Here is a 19,536-nt window from a genome sequence, read left to right as displayed (position 1 = left end):
GATCCTAAAATTCTCTCTAACTACCATCCAATCTCTCTCCTCCCTTTTGCCTCCAAACTCCTTGAGCGTATTGTTTACAACCGCCTCACCACATTTTTTTCCTCCCACTCCCTCCTTGACCCTTTTCAGTCTGGCTTCAGTTCTCTCCACTCCACTGAAACTGCCCTCACAAAAGTCAGCAATGACCTCCTTGCTGGCAAATCCAAGGGCCACTACTCACTGCTCATTCTCCTTTATCTCTCTGCTGCTTTTGACACTGTGGAACACCCTCTACTGCTGCATATCCTTCACTCCCTTGGTCTACGTGACACTGCTCTCTCCTGGCTGTCCTCCTACCTCTCTGACCATTCCTTCTCTGTTTCCTCTCATAGCGACTCCTCCCCCCCACAGCCTCTTACAGTAGGTGTTCCCCAAGGTTCTGTTCTTGGACCTCTCCTATTCTCTCTCTATACATCTTATCTAGGTAAACTCATCAGCTCTTTTGACCTCCATTATCATCTCTATGCTGATGATACTCAGATCTACCTTTCCTCACCTGATCTTTCCCCCTCTCTACTGACTTGTATATCCAACTGTCTCTCTGCTATCTCTTCCTGGATGTCCCAGCGATTTCTCAAACTTAATATGTCTAAGACTGAGCTGATAGTCTTCCCACCCTCCCACATAACATCATGTCCCACTATTTCTTTATTAATAGATGGCATTACTATTTCATCTAGCCCCAAAGTGCGTTGTCTTGGAGACATCTTGGACTCTTCCCTCTCCTTCAAACCACACATTCAGAACCTCTCGCAGTCCTGTCGTTTCCATCTCAAGAATATTTCCAAGATCAGCCCCTTTCTCACCCAGGATGCTACCAAAACCCTTGTACATTCACTGGTCATGTCCAGACTGGACTACTGTAACCTTCTCCTAGCTGGCCTCCCCAAATCCCATCTCTCTCCTCTCCAGTCTGTGCTCAATGCTGCTGCTCGGCTCATCTTCCTCTCCAAACGCTCTACATCTGCCTCCACTCTTTTGCAAGCCCTCCACTGGCTCCCATTCCCTTTCAGAACCCAATTCAAGTCTCTTACACTCACTTACAAAGCCCTCACCCGTTCCTCTCCCATTTACATCTCTGATTTCATCTCCCTTCACTCTTCTGTCCGCCCTCTTCGTTCACTTAATACACGCCGCCTTTCATGCCAATTGATTATTTCTTCCCACTCCCGCCTCCAAGACTTTGCCCATGCTGCTCCTCACCTTTGGAACTCCCTCCCTCTCCCTATCAGACTCTGCACCTCTCTACCATCTTTCAAACAAGCTCTTAAGACCCACTACTTCATTAAAGCCTTCCAGCTCTCATCCTAACTTGCTGCTACATCTTCCTTTCTCCCGGCCCACCCCATTCTGTGTCACTCCTGTTTGTCTTCCCCTCCCTTAAAGAATGTAAGCTCTTTCGAGCAGGGCCCTCTACCCTCTTCTGCTTCTCCCTACTGTAATTTAATTTATCTGTTACTAGCCACTAGGGCAACTAACACTTGGCTGCTTATGTGGGCGTTAATGTCACTAATATAGCAATGTTTATCCATGTCCTGTATTGCATTGTATTGTAAGTCAATGGTTACTTTTTTGTCTATGTACTTTGTAAGGCGCTGCGGAACACTTGTGGCACCATGTAAATAAATGATGATGATGATGATGATGATGGAGTTAATCCATTTTCTTCTCCTTTGTGTAAATCATATGGGGCATTCTAACTTCTTCTGCATAACAAACAGTGCATTGTGAGTGCCTTCAACATTCTGTGCAGCACAAGTAGATTTCTACTCTCACCTGCTGGTGCTGGGTCCCGCTATTTATTTAAGTTCACCCCACTCTGTTTGTTTCAAGTGCAAATTTTGTGGTCCATGGCTATTTAACCCTTGCAAAACTACAGCTACTTATTCAAATCAATACAATCTGTATTTGTGCCCACATTGCCAGCTTATTTCATGCTTTCCAGCCTATTTCATGCCCAAAACCCTTTTGGCCCTGGCAAAATACATGCGGGTCATATGTAAGTGATCTCCCTCTGTATGTTTCAAGTGTAATTTTTGTGGCTCGAGGCTATTTAACCCTTTAAAAACTACAGCTACTTATTCAAATCAATACAATCTGTACGTGTGCTCACTTTTTGCCAGGTATTCAGTCGGGAAGCCGGCGGACCTAATCCCGATAGCCGGCTTCCTGACTGTCATATCCCGGCAAGGGTCTAAAGGCAGGCGTCGATATGCCGACGCCTGTCATTAGACATACACTCGGAGCCCGACGCCCGGCATCCCGATCGAAGGGACGCTGAGCGCGGATAGCCACAGGGGGGGAGAGTTAGGTTTAGGGTTCCCGGGGGGGGACTTAGGGTTAAACACCCCCCCTGGGAGTTTAGGTGTAGGCTATGGGAAGGGGGAGTCAGCATTAGGCACCCCCTCAGGGGACTTAGGTTTAGGCGGCGGGGAAGGGTGGTTAGGTTTAGGCACTTAGAGAGGGGATTAGGGTTAGGCACTGGGGGGAAGGTTAGGGTAAGGCACCGCGAAGGAAGGGTTATGGGGGTCGAAATAGGTTAGTATATACTTACCTTTAATGATCGGGATTTCCTTTTCTGCCGAGATGCCGCTGTCAGGATTCCAACTGCCGGGCATGGGTCCAGCGGTAAATCATACCGATACCCTTTGCCAGCCTATTTCATACCCAAAGCCTTATTGGGCCATGCAAAATACAAGTGGGTCACGAGAAAGTGACCTCATGCTACTGGTTGGTAGTGTCAAACTTGGGGCCCAAGGCTATTTAACCCTTGCATCACTACAGCTACAATACTTGTTCAAAATGGTATAATGTGGTTCCTGTGCCCACTTTGCCAGCCTATTACATGCCCAAAGCCTAGCTGTACCAGGCAAAATACAAGTTTGTTTCCCAAGGCTATTTAACCATTGCACAACTACAGCTACTTATTCACATATATAGGTATTGTGCCCACTTTACCACCCTATTTCATGCCTAAAACATTGTTAGGCCAGCCCAATTGCATTAAGGTTATATGTATGTGACCTTCCTCTGTGAACTCCAAGTGTCAAATTTTGTTGCCCACGGCTATTTAACCCTCACACAACTACAGCTACTTATTCATGTGTATAATATCTGGTTTCCATGCCCACTTTACCACCCTATTTCATGCCTAAAACCTTATTGGACAAAGCCAATTGCATGAGGGTTATATGTAAGTGACCGCCCTCTGTGGTTTCCAAGTGTCATATTTGTTGCCCAAGGCTATTTAACCCTTGCACAACTATAGCTACTTATTATTTTTATTATTATCATCATTTATTTATATGGCGCCACAAGTGTTCCGTAGCACCTTACAAACTATATAGACAAATAAGTAACCAGTGACTTACATTACAATACAATACATTACAATACAGGACATGGATAATAAACATTGCTATATTAGCGAACTTTACGCCCACATAAGCAGCCAAGTGTCAGTTGCCCTAGTGGGGAGTAAGATAAATTAAATGACAGTAGGGAGAAGCACAAGAGGGTAGAGGGCCCTGCTCGAAAGAGCTTACATTCTTAAAGGGAGGGGTACACAAACAGAAGTGACACAGAATGGGGTAGGCGGGGAGAAAGGAAGATGTTGCAGCAAGTTAGAATGAGAGCTGGAAGGCTTTAATGAAGTAGTGGGTCTTGAGAGCTTATTTCAAAGATTGTAGAGAGGTGCAGAGTCTGATGGGGAGAGGGAGGGAATTCCAAAGGTGGGAGCAGCACGGGTAAAATCTTGGAGGCGGGAGAGGGAGGAAGTAATCAATTGGCATGATAGGCGGCGCGTATTAAGTGAACAAAGAGGGCATACAGAAGAGTGAAGGGAGATGAGATCAGAGATGTAAATGGGAGAGGAAGGGGTGAGCGCTTTGTAAGTGAGTGTGAGAACCCTGAATTGTTTTCTGAAAGGGAATGGGAGCCAGTGGAGGGCTTGCAAAAGAGGGGAGGCAGATGTAGTAGAGCGTTTGGAGAGGAAGATGAGCCGAGCAGCAGCATTGAGCACAGACTGGAGAGGAGAGAGATGGGATTTGGGGAGGCCAGCTAGGAGAAGGTTACAGTAGTCCAATCTGGACATGACCAGTGAATGTACGAGGGTTTTGGTAGCATCCTTGCTGAGAAAGGGGCTGATCTTGGAAATAGTCTTGAGATGGAAACGACAGGACTGCGAGAGGTTCTGAATGTGTGGTTTGAAGGAGAGGGAAGAGTCCAAGATGTCTCCAAGACAACGTACTTTGGGACTAGATGAGATAGTTATGCCATCTATTAATAAAGAAATAGTGGGACATGATGTTATGTGGGAGGGTGGGAAGACTATCAGCTCAGTCTTAGACATATTAAGTTTGAGAAATCGCTGGGACATCCAGGAAGAGATAGCAGAGAGACAGTTGGATATACAAGTCAGTAGAGAGGGGGAAAGATCAGGTGAGGAAAGGTAGATCTGAGTATCATCAGCATAGAGATGATAATGGAGGTCAAAAGAGCTGATGAGTTTACCTAGATAAGATGTATAGAGAGAGAATAGGAGAGATCCAAGAACAGAACCTTGGGGAACACCTACTGTAAGAGGCTGTGGCGTGGAGGAGTCGTCGTGAGAGGAAAAAGAGAAGGAACGGTCAGAGAGGTAGGAGGACAGCCAGGAGAGAGCAGTGTCACGTAGACCAAGGGAGTGAAGGATATGCAGCAGTAGAGGGTGGTCCACAGTGTGAAAAGCAGCAGAGAGGTCAAGGAGAATGAGCAGGGAGTAGTGGCCCTTGGATTTGGCAGCAAGGAGGTCGTTGCTGACATCTGTGAAGGCGGTTTCAGTGGAGTGGAGAGAACGGAAGCCAGACTGAAAAGGGTCAAGGAGGGAGTGGGAGGAAAGAAATGTGGTGAGGCTGTTGTAAACAATACGCTCAAGGAGTTTGGAGGCAAAAGGGAGGAGAGAGATTGGTCGGTAGTTAGAGAGAATGTTAGGATCAAGGTTAGGTTTATTTAAGAATGGGGGAGACAAGGGCATGCTTAAATGCAGAAGGAACAGTGCCAGAAGATAGGGAGATATTAAGGAGGTGGGCAAGATGTTAGCAGGCAGAAGGAGAGAGGTAGCGGAGGAGGGGAGAGGTGGAAGGGGGGGAGGACTGGATAAGGGCCTTAACTTCCTCTCCAGTCACAGGGGAGAAGGATGTCAGAGTCGGTTAAATGGATGGAGAGGGGTGATCCAGGAAAGGAGGAGGTGGGGAGCTGGGGGACTGGTCGGATATGATGCCCTGACGTATAGAATCATTTTAGATGTGAAATAGGTAGCAAAGTCAGTGGCAGAGAGCAAGGAGGGGAGACAAGGAGGGGGTGGGCAGAGGAGGGAGTTAAAGGTGGAAAAGAGACACTGGTGATAATAGGACAGGGAGGAGATGAGATTCTTGAAATATGACTGTTTAGAGTGAATATAGTGATTGTGCCCACTTTACCACCCTATTTCATACCCAAAAACTTGTTGGGCAAGGTCAATTGCAAGTGGCTCATATGTAAGTGACCACCCTGTGTGGAAGTCACGTGTCAAAGCGGTGCCCAAGGCTATTTAACCCTTGTACAACTACAGATACTTATTCAATTATAGAAAATCTGGGACCTATGCCCACTTTACCACTTATTTCATGCCAAAAACCTTAACCTCAATTTACCACCCTAGTTCATGCCCAAAACCTTGTTGGGCTTGGCCAATTGCAAATGGGTCATATGTAAGTGACCCCACTGTGTGAGTTCCAAGTGTCACATTTGTTGACCAAGGCTACAGTATTTGACCATTGCACAACACAGCTACTTATTCAAATGTGTTAATTGGTGACTGTGCCCACTTTACCACCCTATTTAATCTCCAAAACCTTATTGAGCAAGGCCAATTGCAAGTGCGTCACATGTAAGTGACCCCCGTCTGTGGATTCCGAATGTCAAATTTGTTGCTCAAGGCTCTTTAACCCTTGCACAACTACAGCTACTTATTCAAAAATAGAAAATCTAGTCCCTGTGCCCACTTTACACCTAATTTCATGCCCAAAAACTTGTTGGGCAAGGCAAATTGCAAGTTGGTCATATGTAAGTGACCCCCCCTCTGTGGATTCCAAGTGTCAAATTTGTTGCTCAAGGCAATTTAACCCTTGCACAACTTCAGCTACTTATTCAAATATATAAATTAGTCAATGTGCCCACTTTACCAACCTATTTCATGCCTAAAACCTTGTTGGGCAAGGCCAATTGCATGAGGGTTAAATGTAAAAGACCTTTCTGTCTGGATTCCAAGGGTCAAATTTGTTGCCCAAGGCTATTTAACCCTCACACAACTACAGCAACTTAGTCAAATTTATAAATTGGTGTCTGTGCCCACTTTAATGCCCTATTTCAAGCCCAAAACTTTGTTGGTGAAAGCCAATTGCATTTTAAATAAATGTAATTGACGCCCCTCTGTGGATTTCAAGTGTCAAATTTGTTTCCCAAGGCTATTTAACCCTCACACAACTACAGCTACTTATTCAAATGAATAAAATATGGTGCTGATGCCCAATTTACCACCCTAGTTCATGCCAAAACCTTGTTGGGCAAGGCCAATTGAAAGTGGGTCATTTGCAAGTGACCTTCCTCTGTGGATTCCAAGTGTCAAATTTGTTGCCCAAGGCTCTTTAAACCTTGCACAACTACTTATATCAATATTTAAATTGGTGCCTGTGCCCACTTTACCACCTAATTGCATGCCCAAAAAGCTTGTTGGGCAAGGCCATATGTAAGTGACCCCACTGTGTGAGTTCCAAGTATCAAATTTGTTGCCCAAGGCTATTTAACCCTTGCACAACTATAGCTACTTAAGCTGGCCATCCACTATACAATTTTTTGTCAGATTCTGTCCAATCTGGCTGGTTGGAATAAAAACTTAGTAATGTATGGGAGCAAATGCCAGTCGATCATATGGTTTTAAGCACTAAAACAATCCATCCACGGACAGTAACATCACAGTTGTTTTTAAGAAGATGGTAAGAGAGACAGGAAACTGGTAGAGGTTTGGCTACGGGGGATGAGCTCGCTCTGACCAGAGGGCCTGATTCAGAGCCGGACGCTAATTGCAGCCGCTCGTTCCGAAAAATGGGCTGGCTATTTAAATTAAGTGCTCGCTCTTTGCAGTCTGTTGACGCCTCTATGTCTGAACGAGCGAACGAAACATGCGCTCACTATTTTGGAAAAAACGCCCCCTGGCCGCTGGCATCATACGTCATCTCCGCTATTTATTTGATTAATCAAGTACATCGAAAGGCGTATGAACTGCTCGCAGTGCTTGTGGTTGGATTTTCCTACCGCAATCATGCGAGCAGTTCAGGCTAAAAAACAACCAAGTGACGTGGTCGATGACACTGGCATTAGCTATTTTGCGAGCACACGATTTTCGACCACACTGACTGGTTCGTGCATGCGTACTAAAACCCATACGCATGCGCAGATGTGCGAACATCGCTCGGAGCGAATGAGCGGCCGCTTACGAGCGGCTCTGAATCAGGTCCAGTGTACCTAGGAGATCTGTGTGATTTAGGAACATGGTGCAATTACAACAAAAACTCAGTAAAACAGGAGTCAGACAATACAGCCTAGGTCACTGTATATTAGCCCAGGTCACAGCAATAGTTATAGCCCAATTAGAGAGAAGGTGGGTGGCTCTTAGAAGAGCCTTTGTGTTCATGTGGGAGGGAGAAGGAAAGCAGATCACTTGGCGCTGGTGTACTTGGTGACGGCCTTGGTGCCCTCGGACACGGCGTGCTTGGCCAGCTCTCCCGGCAGTAGCAGGCGTACAGCGGTCTGGATCTCCCGGGAGGTGATGGTGGAGCGCTTGTTGTAATGAGCCAGACGGGAAGCTTCCCCTGCAATGCGCTCAAAGATATCATTCACAAAGGAGTTCATGATGCCCATAGCCTTGGAGGAGATGCCGGTATCTGGGTGCACCTGCTTCAGCACCTTGTACACGTAAATGGCGTAACTCTCCTTCCGGGTCTTCCTACGCTTCTTCCCATCTTTCTTCTGGGTCTTAGTCACCGCTTTTTTTGAGCCTTTCTTGGGCGCTGGCGCAGACTTGGCTGGGTCAGGCATTATCGATATGACAGGTTTTCACACACAGAAAAAAAAACATGTAACTGAAATCTCCCAGACCTGCTTCATTTATAGTCAGCTCATGCAAATAAGGCTTTACCCGTGCTGAATGCACTATTGGGTAGACGTGTCATGTGATGTACTCCGCCTCAAAAACCCATTATTCATTTGCCGATTGGTTCGTGCATGAACATGTATTGCATTGGTTGCTTTTTAAGCAGACCAATCACAGAGCAGGTTGTAGGTCCCATCTGAGTGTATATATAACAAGCAGGTCAAGATCGCAAACTTGTTTCAGCCAGATTTATTATATTGTATCTTTGTGAGTCGGACTCAAGAATGTCTGGAAGAGGGAAACAAGGCGGCAAGACCCGGGCTAAGGCAAAGACCCGCTCATCTCGAGCTGGGCTCCAGTTTCCAGTCGGTCGCGTTCACCGTCTGCTGAGGAAGGGAAACTATGCAGAGCGTGTTGGAGCCGGGGCACCGGTGTACCTCGCCGCAGTTCTCGAGTACTTGACGGCTGAGATTCTGGAGCTTGCCGGAAATGCCGCCCGTGACAACAAGAAGACCCGCATTATCCCCCGCCACCTGCAGTTGGCTGTGCGTAATGATGAGGAGCTAAACAAGCTGCTCGGTGGGGTGACTATCGCTCAGGGAGGCGTCCTGCCCAACATCCAGGCTGTACTACTACCCAAGAAGACCGAGAGCCACAAGGCAGCTAAAAGCAAGTAAAGTTGCTTTTAGATACATGTCCCCATAACACAAAGGCTCTTTTCAGAGCCACCCACCCCGTCCCTAAAGAGCTGATTCTTGGCTTCAAATATACCAGTGCGAGTAAACGAGCCCGATTTAGCGGGAGAGCCATTGTGCGCCTTCTAGAATTAGAGAACTTGTAATAGTGCAGACACCTAAAGGGGAAGTTTATAGCTCTGTGTATAGAACGTGGGGATGGCTCTGTAAAGGACTGTACAGGGAAACCCAACATTCTGATATAAACATTAAAGGTTTTTAACTTGATTTGCAACGACTACTTGTGACTTGTTAGCCTAGTTCCCTTTGCCAACGCTGGATAGATGAGACTTCAGCCATTGACGATGGCAGCGACAGGCTGGCAGGAAGGAGCGGGGTACTACAGAGTGTGGGCTGTGTGGCAACTAAATAAGGAGACTGGTCATGTAGCCTCCACCGCGGGGGTAAACGGAGCTGAGGTTTTAACAACGTTCTGCCACTTAAATTAATATGTAGTTTATACTTCAGCTCTTTTAGAAAGATTTGGTGGCTCTAAAAAGAGCCGTTGTGTGTATAGGAGTGCCGAGTACCATCTATGCCCTCTCCCCTCGGATCCTGCGGGCCAGCTGGATGTCTTTGGGCATGATGGTCACCCTCTTGGCGTGGATGGCGCACAGGTTGGTGTCCTCGAAGAGCCCGACCAGATAAGCCTCGCTGGCCTCTTGTAGGGCCATGACAGCAGAGCTCTGGAAGCGCAGGTCGGTCTTGAAATCCTGGGCGATCTCTCTCACCAGACGCTGGAAGGGCAGCTTACGGATCAGCAGCTCGGTGGATTTCTGGTAGCGGCGGATCTCTCGGAGGGCAACAGTCCCTGGTCGGTAGCGATGAGGCTTCTTCACACCGCCAGTAGCTGGGGCGCTCTTCCGCGCAGCCTTGGTTGCCAGCTGCTTGCGGGGAGCTTTCCCTCCTGTAGATTTGCGGGCGGTTTGCTTGGTTCTGGCCATCGTGCTATACGCTAGTACTGTTGGAAGTAGAATGAATATGACTAAAATAGTCGGCAACAACTCTATTTATGCGCTGTGATTTAATCAATTTAGAGCGCCCTTCTTCCTGATTGGCTGAGGGAAAATTTTGGCGGGCTCTTTCAAAGTTACAACGACTTTGTTTCCTCATCAGTTGATTATGTACAGAATGTAAGATTACACGCCAGCGCGGAAATTACAATAAATGGTGTTTTTCGTTTGTTTTTTTTTCAATTCCAGTCTTTGTAATTTAACCGGGAACCATTTCCTTCTATTCCAGCAAGAATAAACAACGAGAAACATACGGACGGAGATACACTACAATTGTGGACTCTGTTCGGGTGTAAAGTCTCTTGAAATAAATGACATAATCACATACAGTACTGAATAGCTGCCCTGAGCGGGAACAGTTTTGTGTTTAAACAATATGATACCTTCAAGCTACACTCCGGGAGATCATAGTATATACTGTAACTGCAGTAAAAGCAGCCTAGCTCAATGTATCAGCAAAATTCACAATATAATTATAACCATTTTACTAATAAAGCATTAGGAATACATTTATATTATGGTAGGTATCAGTTGTCAATTTGTCATATTGTAAATAGTATTTGAACTGAGTATACTCAGAAGTTTTGCATGCAGTGGATACAATACGATACTAATGAGAAACAGTTGCTTTTGTTACAATCCTATGAAACATTAGTGGATACAATCTGTGGCACATTAGTCCACAAGTTAAACTTCATAAATCGGAGAAACTACAGGAAGAAATACAGGGCTACCTCTGGATAATATATAAGGGTTCACAAAATACTGTACTCGGTGGAAATACAATTCAGAACCATTGTACTAAAGCTTTAGTATAGAAAATAAAACCCTTTTTATGGCTATAATAATCCCTGAATTTTTCTATCTGCACATTCAATATTCTTATTTATTATTTTTCGGTTGTTCTTTTTCTACTGTCCATGACTCCTGAACATGCAAATACTTAGTTATTACTGAGATATAATTAGTAATAGGGAATAAAATATCATATGATATGAGAAAAAAGGAGACAAGAGAAATGGTTATCCAACATATGATATAACTTAAACATGCGACCAAAGGAAAATACATTCGTTTATGTTGTTTCCATTATTTTCCCCATCAAGTTAGTTAGTACCCAGTAGAAGAATACATAGCATAATAATCATCACATCAAATCCAGTTATCAGATCTCCCCCATCCTCCTGTTACTACAACATCTCCCCCCACACTCATCCATTTCTAAGCTCCTATCCTTCCTCTTTGGGGTAACACAGGCTGCTCTGTCCCAGATGCTCTGCACCGGCGGAGATGTGTCTATCATTTGACGTCCATAACTCGAAGCTACAAACCGCACCCGGTAGTTTGCTTAATGGTTCAGGGTCTATAGAACCTAGCATGGATCTGGGTCACTCAGTCACCACGCATGAGAAGGATGGTTTGCGGCCGGCCACCCACTCTAGGAATTCTGGAGACAGTTTTAGCAGATAATGAGCCAGGAACTCATGTCACTTCTTTGCCTGTTCTGTTGATCTTCCATCCATCAGGTCACAATTGCCTCTGCTAGGTGCCATATACCCAAATCGAGCTATAACCACCTTATTGATAGCTCAGAATCTTACACCAACGACTCTGAGGTGACAGATACATTGTATATGTTAATATGCTCATACAGGTCACTTGATGCAATACTGGGTGAGTAGGGATGTTAGGCCGGGTTACAACATTAGTATTTATTTGGACCCGTCATTCGCTGGCTCGCTATCTGCTGTGCAGGGCTGTCTTTCCCTCTTCCTTCTACACTCTCCCATCATTCCGCTTTGTATTTGTCCAGTCTACCGTCTGTTCTTCTTGTCTCCCCATATTGCTCCCATCTCTCCCTTTTCAAATCATAAAGTAATGGGATCAGGCCGCCATCATTCTTTTTACAGACACATTTATCTTATTAAATACACAGAAATGACAAGCAACGTGGATCACTAGAGGAACATTTTGGTAAAATGCCCCCAGCATTCTCCACATCCCGGAGAATCCCAGGCAAGATTAATCTGTAGCTGACTGTGCTATCTGTCCTTATCATGAAGAGCACACACATCACATTTCTGTCTTTCAATATGTGCCCTGCTCTGTAAAGATTGTGCCGCAGAGCACCTTCATTATCTCCAGGGCCAGAAGGAGAGAAAAAAGCCCCGATGGAACATTTTAGCAGCAGAAAAAAGGAGAAATGTGATACATGCCGGGCATGTGCAGCCTGGTGTGGGTGAGCTGCCAGTGGCTATTCCTGTTTTCCTTCGCAACGTCAAAACCAGCATTGACCATAAAGGGCCAGGAGAGACCATGGAGCACAAGTGTGGTGCTCGTTTCTCTTCTCATGCCGTATAAATGACTATTTTTCTGCGCTAGGGAAACACAAGTTGACACCAGAATGTCCCTTACACAAAGACATTGAAGGGTTTACACGGCTACATATTCTGCCAATGGGAACACAGAACGCCCCACGCTCAGCAGCCAATCGCAGCACAGCCAGATGGGTATATAAGCGAAATCATAGTTGTATTATTATTATTATTAGTTGTTATACTCAGAAGCATTCTGTAGAATGGCAGAAACTGCACCAGCTACCGCCCTCCCTGCTCCATCAGAGGACGCAGCCAAAAAGAAAAGACAGACGAAGAAAGCTGCAGGAGGATCATCCAAGAAGAGCCCCAAGTCTTCTGGTCCCAGTGTCTCCGAGCTGATCGTGAGAGCCGTGGCTGCCTCTCAAGAGCGCAGTGGGGTTTCTCTTTCCGCCTTGAAGAAGGCTCTGGCTGCCGGAGGCTATGATGTGGAGAAGAATAACAGCCGCGTCAAACTGGGCGTGAAAGCTTTGGTGACCAAAGGAATCCTCACCCAGGTGAAAGGCACCGGCGCTTCCGGCTCCTTCAAGCTCAATAAGAAGCAGGTTGAAAGCAAGAAGCCCGCCCAGAAATCTCTGAAGGCCAAGAAGCCTGCGGCAAAGAAAGTCGCCAAATCCCCGAAGAAGCCCAAGAAAGCTCCGAGTGCAGCCAAGAGCCCGAAGAAGGTCAAGAAACCAGCAAAGGCGGCTGCTGCCAAAAGCCCAAAGAAGCCTAAAGGCGTCAAGCCTAAGAAGGCTGCCAAGAGCCCCGCCAAGAAGGCAGCGAAGCCCAAAACTGCCAAGAGTCCGGCTAAGAAAGCAGTGAAGCCCAAAGCTGCCAAGAGTCCTGCAAAGAAGGCAGCTAAGCCCAAGAAAGCTGCGGCAAAGAAGTAATGGATCAATCGCCGCAGCCTCGCTTCCTTATTATCACACCAAAGGCTCTTTTCAGAGCCACCCACCCTCTCGTGGCAGAGCTGTAGGCAGATGACGGCCTGGAAGGGGCGCCCTGTACAATTGAGTCATTAGATACAGTAAAATAGAAATGAAATCTCCTGGGCTTACTGAGCAGCAGTCACTACCTTAAGCTTGTGATTTCTGTGTGGTAACGCAGTGTTCTAGAATAGAGCTGATGCTGCAGCAGGACAGCTGGGGAAAGGTATATCGGATGCGCTGGTTTCTACTTTTAGCCGACTACTCGGAGCTAAAGACTAGTGCTGGGGAAAGCAGCAGCGCGCCATCTGCACAACATTCCCTTATACTTTTATCTAATATTATTTACTACCCTCAAGGGCACCGAACACATTTATTTATTAAGTTTCTTATATAGCGCAGCATATTCCGTTGCGCTTTACAATTGTAAACATTAATCTCCACCGAAGTGACGCCCAGCTGCTTAGTGTTATGATCGCTTATTCAGCAATGTCTGTAAACCATGTCCTTGTCTAGCAAGTCACTGGTTTCTTGTTCACTAATTTGTTTATGCACTGTGAAAGGTGATGCGGAACACTTGTGGCGTCATATAAATATGATCATATATAAATTAACAAACTGCAGGTTAGCTGAAAAGCAACAGGATTCTTTTTTTATTGTAGCAAATAAGTTATTCTGTTCATTATAGATCAGGCGTTGATGATGCTGCTTACCGTGGGGAAAAAAATCAAACAAAAGCAGTATGTTCATCAAGCTCATTTCAGGAGTGTTGTAGGTGGCCCTTAAAAGGGCCTTTTTGTTTCTGAAAACGAGATCAGCCGGAGCTAGTTAACCTCCAAAACCATACAGAGTGCGGCCCTGGCGCTTGAGAGCATAGACCACATCCATAGCGGTCACAGTCTTCCTCTTGGCGTGCTCGGTGTAGGTGACGGCGTCGCGGATCACGTTCTCCAGGAACACTTTCAGCACCCCGCGGGTCTCCTCATAAATGAGACCAGAAATGCGCTTCACGCCGCCTCTCCGGGCTAGACGGCGGATAGCAGGCTTGGTGATGCCCTGGATGTTATCCCGCAGCACCTTCCTGTGGCGCTTGGCTCCTCCTTTCCCGAGTCCTTTACCGCCTTTGCCTCTTCCTGACATCTTGAAACCTGTTCAAATCAGTTACAAAAAAGAAACCGTATAAGCAGCACAGCTGCCCTTTATTAAGACAAAGGGCGGACCTGATGGAAGCCTTAAATTTTTGCGAGGAGGAGCCATCTGTATCCCTCCCTTTCATTTCTAAAGACAGGACATAGCTCTTTTTGAAACTACTTACTACCATTACAATGCAGTCTCTGAAAATCAGCCGCAGAGTAACTTTAATTGTATCATTTCAGCTGCCTGAGACTGTAATGGATAGTGTTGCAAGTTCTTTTTTACTATGAATACTATTTCAAATTTAGAAACATGTAGCTTTTTCTATTGTCTTTGAAACTCAGCAGCAGTCCCACAATTATCCTACAAATTCCGCTGCCAGTGAAAACAGCACTCATGATAAAATTATCATTGTAAGTCTATTATAGCAATATAGTGATTTCTAGTCTACAGCACGATGTGGATAATGTGCGGATATTCTTTTATCCAGATTCTTATCAACAAAGGTTGTGATCACATATTTGTGCTCGTTTAAATAGCACTTGTAATTTTTATCACACATAGCGATAGCTCTAATCTACATTAAATGTAATTAATCTTGGTGGGTATGTGTATGAAAACATTTGCTGTTATGTACCTAATTTAGGTTTCTTTTTCCAAGCCTGACCTACTCTTCCATGTAATTAGTGCTTTATATTATAGTCATTTCCAATAGACGGTCATTCACTGTCTCACTGGTAGCATGTATCATCATACACAATTTTGCCGGCACCTCACTAGTTACTATGCAGCTTTACTCCAAAATGATTAGTAAATTAATGTTATCGGTATAGATCTGGTATTATATTGTTGGAGTCAGACCTATGGTGCTTGTATTATACCATCTCCCTATTTTGTCTCACAGACACGATGCCACTGACGTGTCCTGTGAGTTGTTCGGATGTTGCCTGCATCCAAGTGTGCTACAAGCTAAGCACAGGATCACCTTATATAATCACTGTAATTGATATATTTAAGGCCGGCTGTCTTTCTGTACTCCCTACGTTAACTCATGGAAAATGCAGATCAGGGCGTACTTTATTATCTTAAAGGATGGTTTTTATTCTGGATACATTTTAGCTCTTCAAAAATAGTTTCCTCTGAAAGAAACTTTTTTTGTAACCAGCAGAGTGCAAAGAAAACTATGCATGTAAGAGATTCAGGCTATACAGCCTCGGTTACTGCGATTCAGCCAAGTATAGAAGTAGGGACAGCACAAACCATGATAGTTACAGCCCGTTAAGAGAGGAGGTGGGTGGCTCTTAGAAGAGCCTTTGTGTTCATGTGGGAGGGAGAAGGAAAGCAGATCACTTGGCGCTGGTGTACTTGGTGACGGCCTTAGTGCCCTCGGACACGGCGTGCTTAGCCAGCTCTCCCGGCAGTAGCAGGCGTACGGCGGTCTGGATCTCCCGGGAGGTGATGGTGGAGCGCTTGTTGTAGTGAGCCAGGCGGGAAGCTTCCCCAGCAATGCGCTCAAAGATATCATTCACAAAGGAGTTCATGATGCCCATAGCCTTGGAGGAGATGCCGGTATCTGGGTGCACCTGCTTCAGCACCTTGTAGACATAAATGGCGTAACTCTCCTTCCTGGTCTTCCTACGCTTCTTCCCATCTTTCTTCTGGGTCTTAGCCACGGCTTTCTTTGAGCCTTTCTTGGGCGCTGGCGCAGACTTCGCAGGCTCAGGCATTTCGAAGCAACAGACAAAATCTCTTTCGACAATGCAGAAAATGTGTTGCTGACATGGCCCAGTTCTGCTCCATTTATAGTCAGTCCATGCAAATGAGGCTTTAGCCCTTCTGGATGTACTATTGGGTAGACTTTTCTTTTTCAAATGTCGAACGGCAACATAACTCCACCCTATAAATGCTGATTGGTTTGTGCATGACCCTAAGCTGCATTGGACATTGTGTAAAGGGGACCAATCACAGAGTAAGCACTGGATTTCCTGTTTAGAATATAAGGAGTATGGCTGTCTTATAATTCATTTAGATTTTATTTGCGCTTGTAAATCGATCATGTCTGGAAGAGGGAAACAGGGCGGCAAGACCCGGGCTAAGGCAAAGACTCGTTCTTCTCGGGCCGGTCTCCAGTTTCCTGTTGGCCGCGTTCACCGGCTGTTGAGGAAGGGAAACTATGCACAGCGTGTGGGAGCCGGGGCACCAGTCTACCTGGCTGCAGTACTCGAATACCTGACGGCTGAGATACTGGAGCTTGCAGGCAACGCTGCCCGCGACAACAAGAAGACCCGCATCATCCCCCGCCACCTCCAGCTCGCCGTACGCAATGATGAGGAGCTAAACAAACTACTCGGTGGAGTGACCATCGCTCAGGGAGGGGTCCTGCCCAACATCCAGGCCGTGCTACTGCCTAAGAAGACGGAGAGTCACAAGTCGGCCAAGAGCAAGTAATGTAATCCTGGCAACTTCCACTACAAAACCGATGTCTCTGTAATAGAACAAAGGCTCTTTTAAGAGCCACCCACGTCTTCCTACGAGAGCCTAGAACACGGCCATTGTTTCTTATTGTAGTGACGCCTGGCTGCTCAGCAGCGCTTTGTTTTACCCCATCCCCAACATTCCATCCAGGTTGGGGATAGCAGCTGTGCAGAGGAGGCTCTGCTCTATACACACGTCCATTAAAGACTACTGCTGCTAAAACGCTCCCTCATGTATAGAAGCTCTGATCTGTTATGGCACAAGTCTAGTAATAGTCTTTTTTTTCTTTACCATCACCTCTTCTCACAAAAGACCTTTATCTACTGTATCTTATATCTGGTAGGCGGATTTATATACATGCTCATAGTGTAAGTGCATACGGATTTCAAATTAATAAAGTTGCTAGTGTAAAATAAATTGCACTCGGTTTCCCTTTTTTTATTTTTTTGTCATGAACGTGAGAAGATTAATTTAACATGATGGAATTGTGGTGTAACCACTGAAAGGAAATATAGACGGGCTTTCTGGCAAGTTAAAATCAAGTAAATACAATACCACTAGGGTTGTTGCTGACCTCACAATTGAGATTATTTAAAGACAACCTCACATTTCCAAATAGTTTGTACAGAAGGGGTCTGGAATCTGGCGCACCTATAATTTGTATGATCCACAGTGTAGTATATAATATTTGTTTTCTTTGACTATCAAAATATCGCGGAGAGTGAGTCCAAAGGGAAAAACAATCCCTGTGCTGTGGAACAGGGATGGGGGGTTATTTTCATGCAAGTGACTGCGGGTTTTGTTGGTGCACAGCATTTTATTTCCCCCCCATAAAGAGGCTCCTGTCGCCATCCAAAACAGCGACAGGCTGCCAGAAAGGAGACGGGGGAAGACAGAAATTGCGCTTTGAGCTCCGACTTTAAATGGGAGTTTTGTACTTTCTTACCGACCGAGTTGGAGAGCGGAGTTGAGGATTACCTAGTATCCTGTTGCTCAAACTAATATGTAGTTTATGCTTCAGCTCGCTTAGAAAGATGTGGTGGCTCTGAAAAGAGCCTTTGTGGTTTTTTTGTGTGTATAGGAGTGCCGAGTACCACCTATGCCCTCTCCCCTCGGATCCTGCGGGCCAGCTGGATGTCTTTGGGCATGATGGTCACCCTCTTGGCGTGGATGGCGCACAGGTTGGTGTCCTCGAAGAGCCCGACCAGATAAGCCTCGCTGGCCTCTTGTAGGGCCATGACAGCAGAACTCTGGAAGCGCAGGTCGGTCTTGAAATCCTGGGCGATCTCTCTCACCAGTCGCTGGAAGGGCAGCTTACGGATCAGCAGCTCAGTGGATTTCTGGTAGCGACGGATCTCTCGGAGAGCAACAGTCCCGGGTCGGTAGCGGTGAGGCTTCTTCACGCCGCCGGTAGCTGGGGCGCTCTTCCGGGCAGCCTTGGTTGCCAGCTGCTTACGGGGAGCTTTCCCTCCTGTAGATTTGCGGGCGGTCTGCTTAGTCCTGGCCATTATTCCTCCAAAGTGACTAAATACACAGACAGTGACACAACAGCGTTTAGCAAACCTATATATAAAGAGTGCTTCACGCTGATTGGATAGAAGTAGTCCTGCCCTCTCCACCGATTGGCTTTAAAAAATAAAAATAAAACCGCTTTTTCAAAAATCCCGCCGTTTAAACGTCCAGCCTACTTTTCCAGATTCTGGAAGTGAATGCAGGAAGGCGTTGCTGAGTTTTTGCTCACCATTGTACAAACTACACATCCCAGCCTAAAGGTGTTCTGTTAGGGCATGTTACATCTGTGGCAGCCTGGCATGTGAAGGTCACCATCAGTTATAATGCCATAAATTGCCTATTCCTAGTACAAGCGAGTGAACGTTTCTTCTTGGTATCAAGCAGAAGTGATAAAAAAAATAAATCCCCCTTAAAAACTCCACTTCTTGGAAAAAATGCTGATGACACTTACCCTAGGTAGATATATTTAAATGTATATTGAAATTGATACATAAGGAGTCCCATACATTTCAATTACCCTCATTACAGTCGGCAATAGTAATGTGATTGGGAGGCGGACTGCAATAGTATGTATTCCCGGAATACATACTGTAGTCTGTAGCAGTCAGCTTTACATTATCAGAGGTGCAAGACCTATTGGAGCACTGTAAGAAGTTATAGCCGGCAGCTAACTCAGGTCGCCCCATCACCCATAGTCTAGGTCCCGGACCTAACCCCACGCACCAACCAGAGGCGACTCTCGCACAGCGTTTACAGGGCTATATTCCAGCCTACCTACCACTCTCCTCAAATACGCTGGACATAAGGAAATCTTTTCACATCCAGACAAATATCATAATAGATTATTTTGGGGTGTCTCTGGGAATGAACATGCATTTGTAATGACCATTAGAATAATATGTTGTTCTTCCCCCCGGGGCTTTAGCAAAACTTTTCAGAGACTTCCTCCGCAGGGTAACTTTAGCCACCAGATATTTTCGGGGGTGGCTGGGGCAATAGCCATCTCCGAGAAGCAGTTACCCAATCTATTATCAGCCTCATCAAATGCCACCCCACCGTGGGAACCGGATGAATGGGCTGTATAGCCCTGTCTCACTCTTGTATTTTTCCAGCAGGAGTCCGAGTCACCGCTCTAGGAACGTGTCTGTGTGGGTAAGAAAGCCTAAACAGTCTTCT

At 45.9% G+C, this 19,536-nt stretch overlaps 7 protein-coding genes and 1 pseudogene across 7 annotated transcripts; 3 read left to right on the top strand and 5 right to left on the bottom strand.

Annotated features, from left to right (window-relative positions):
* Positions 1–7,756: 7,756 nt before the first annotated feature.
* LOC148515453 (histone H2B 1.1-like) lies at positions 7,757–8,170 on the bottom strand. Its single transcript, XM_088479928.1, has one exon. The coding sequence runs from the start codon at positions 8,152–8,154 to the stop codon at positions 7,774–7,776; it is 381 nt and encodes a 126-aa protein (XP_088336054.1). The 5' UTR covers positions 8,155–8,170; the 3' UTR covers positions 7,757–7,773.
* A 287-nt stretch (positions 8,171–8,457) lies between these two features.
* On the top strand, positions 8,458–8,953 carry LOC148515452 (histone H2A type 1-like). Its single transcript, XM_088479927.1, has one exon. It carries the CDS (start codon positions 8,494–8,496, stop codon positions 8,884–8,886), a length of 393 nt encoding a protein of 130 aa, XP_088336053.1. The 5' UTR covers positions 8,458–8,493; the 3' UTR covers positions 8,887–8,953.
* A 523-nt stretch (positions 8,954–9,476) lies between these two features.
* Positions 9,477–9,896, bottom strand: LOC148515451 (histone H3). Its single transcript, XM_088479926.1, has one exon. It carries the CDS (start codon positions 9,885–9,887, stop codon positions 9,477–9,479), a length of 411 nt encoding a protein of 136 aa, XP_088336052.1. The 5' UTR covers positions 9,888–9,896.
* Positions 9,897–12,520: 2,624 nt separating this feature from the next.
* On the top strand, positions 12,521–13,241 carry LOC148515450 (histone H1 pseudogene; annotated as a pseudogene).
* An 802-nt stretch (positions 13,242–14,043) lies between these two features.
* Positions 14,044–14,384, bottom strand: LOC148515449 (histone H4). The gene has a single exon (XM_088479925.1). The coding sequence runs from the start codon at positions 14,377–14,379 to the stop codon at positions 14,068–14,070; it is 312 nt and encodes a 103-aa protein (XP_088336051.1). The 5' UTR covers positions 14,380–14,384; the 3' UTR covers positions 14,044–14,067.
* Positions 14,385–15,689: 1,305 nt separating this feature from the next.
* Positions 15,690–16,129, bottom strand: LOC148515448 (histone H2B 1.1-like). The gene has a single exon (XM_088479924.1). It carries the CDS (start codon positions 16,098–16,100, stop codon positions 15,720–15,722), a length of 381 nt encoding a protein of 126 aa, XP_088336050.1. The 5' UTR covers positions 16,101–16,129; the 3' UTR covers positions 15,690–15,719.
* Positions 16,130–16,397: 268 nt separating this feature from the next.
* LOC148515447 (histone H2A type 1-like) lies at positions 16,398–16,894 on the top strand. Its single transcript, XM_088479923.1, has one exon. The coding sequence runs from the start codon at positions 16,429–16,431 to the stop codon at positions 16,819–16,821; it is 393 nt and encodes a 130-aa protein (XP_088336049.1). The 5' UTR covers positions 16,398–16,428; the 3' UTR covers positions 16,822–16,894.
* Positions 16,895–17,885: 991 nt separating this feature from the next.
* Positions 17,886–18,371, bottom strand: LOC148515446 (histone H3). Its single transcript, XM_088479922.1, has one exon. It carries the CDS (start codon positions 18,354–18,356, stop codon positions 17,946–17,948), a length of 411 nt encoding a protein of 136 aa, XP_088336048.1. The 5' UTR covers positions 18,357–18,371; the 3' UTR covers positions 17,886–17,945.
* Between the last annotated feature and the right edge of the window lie 1,165 nt (positions 18,372–19,536).

This window comes from Taudactylus pleione, unplaced genomic scaffold, assembly GCF_031769625.1.
Source record: "Taudactylus pleione unplaced genomic scaffold, aTauple2 ptg000248l, whole genome shotgun sequence".
NCBI classification, from domain to species: domain Eukaryota; kingdom Metazoa; phylum Chordata; class Amphibia; order Anura; family Myobatrachidae; genus Taudactylus; species Taudactylus pleione.
Note: the sequence above shows the minus strand (reverse complement) of the source record. Positions and strands in the feature narration are given on the sequence as shown.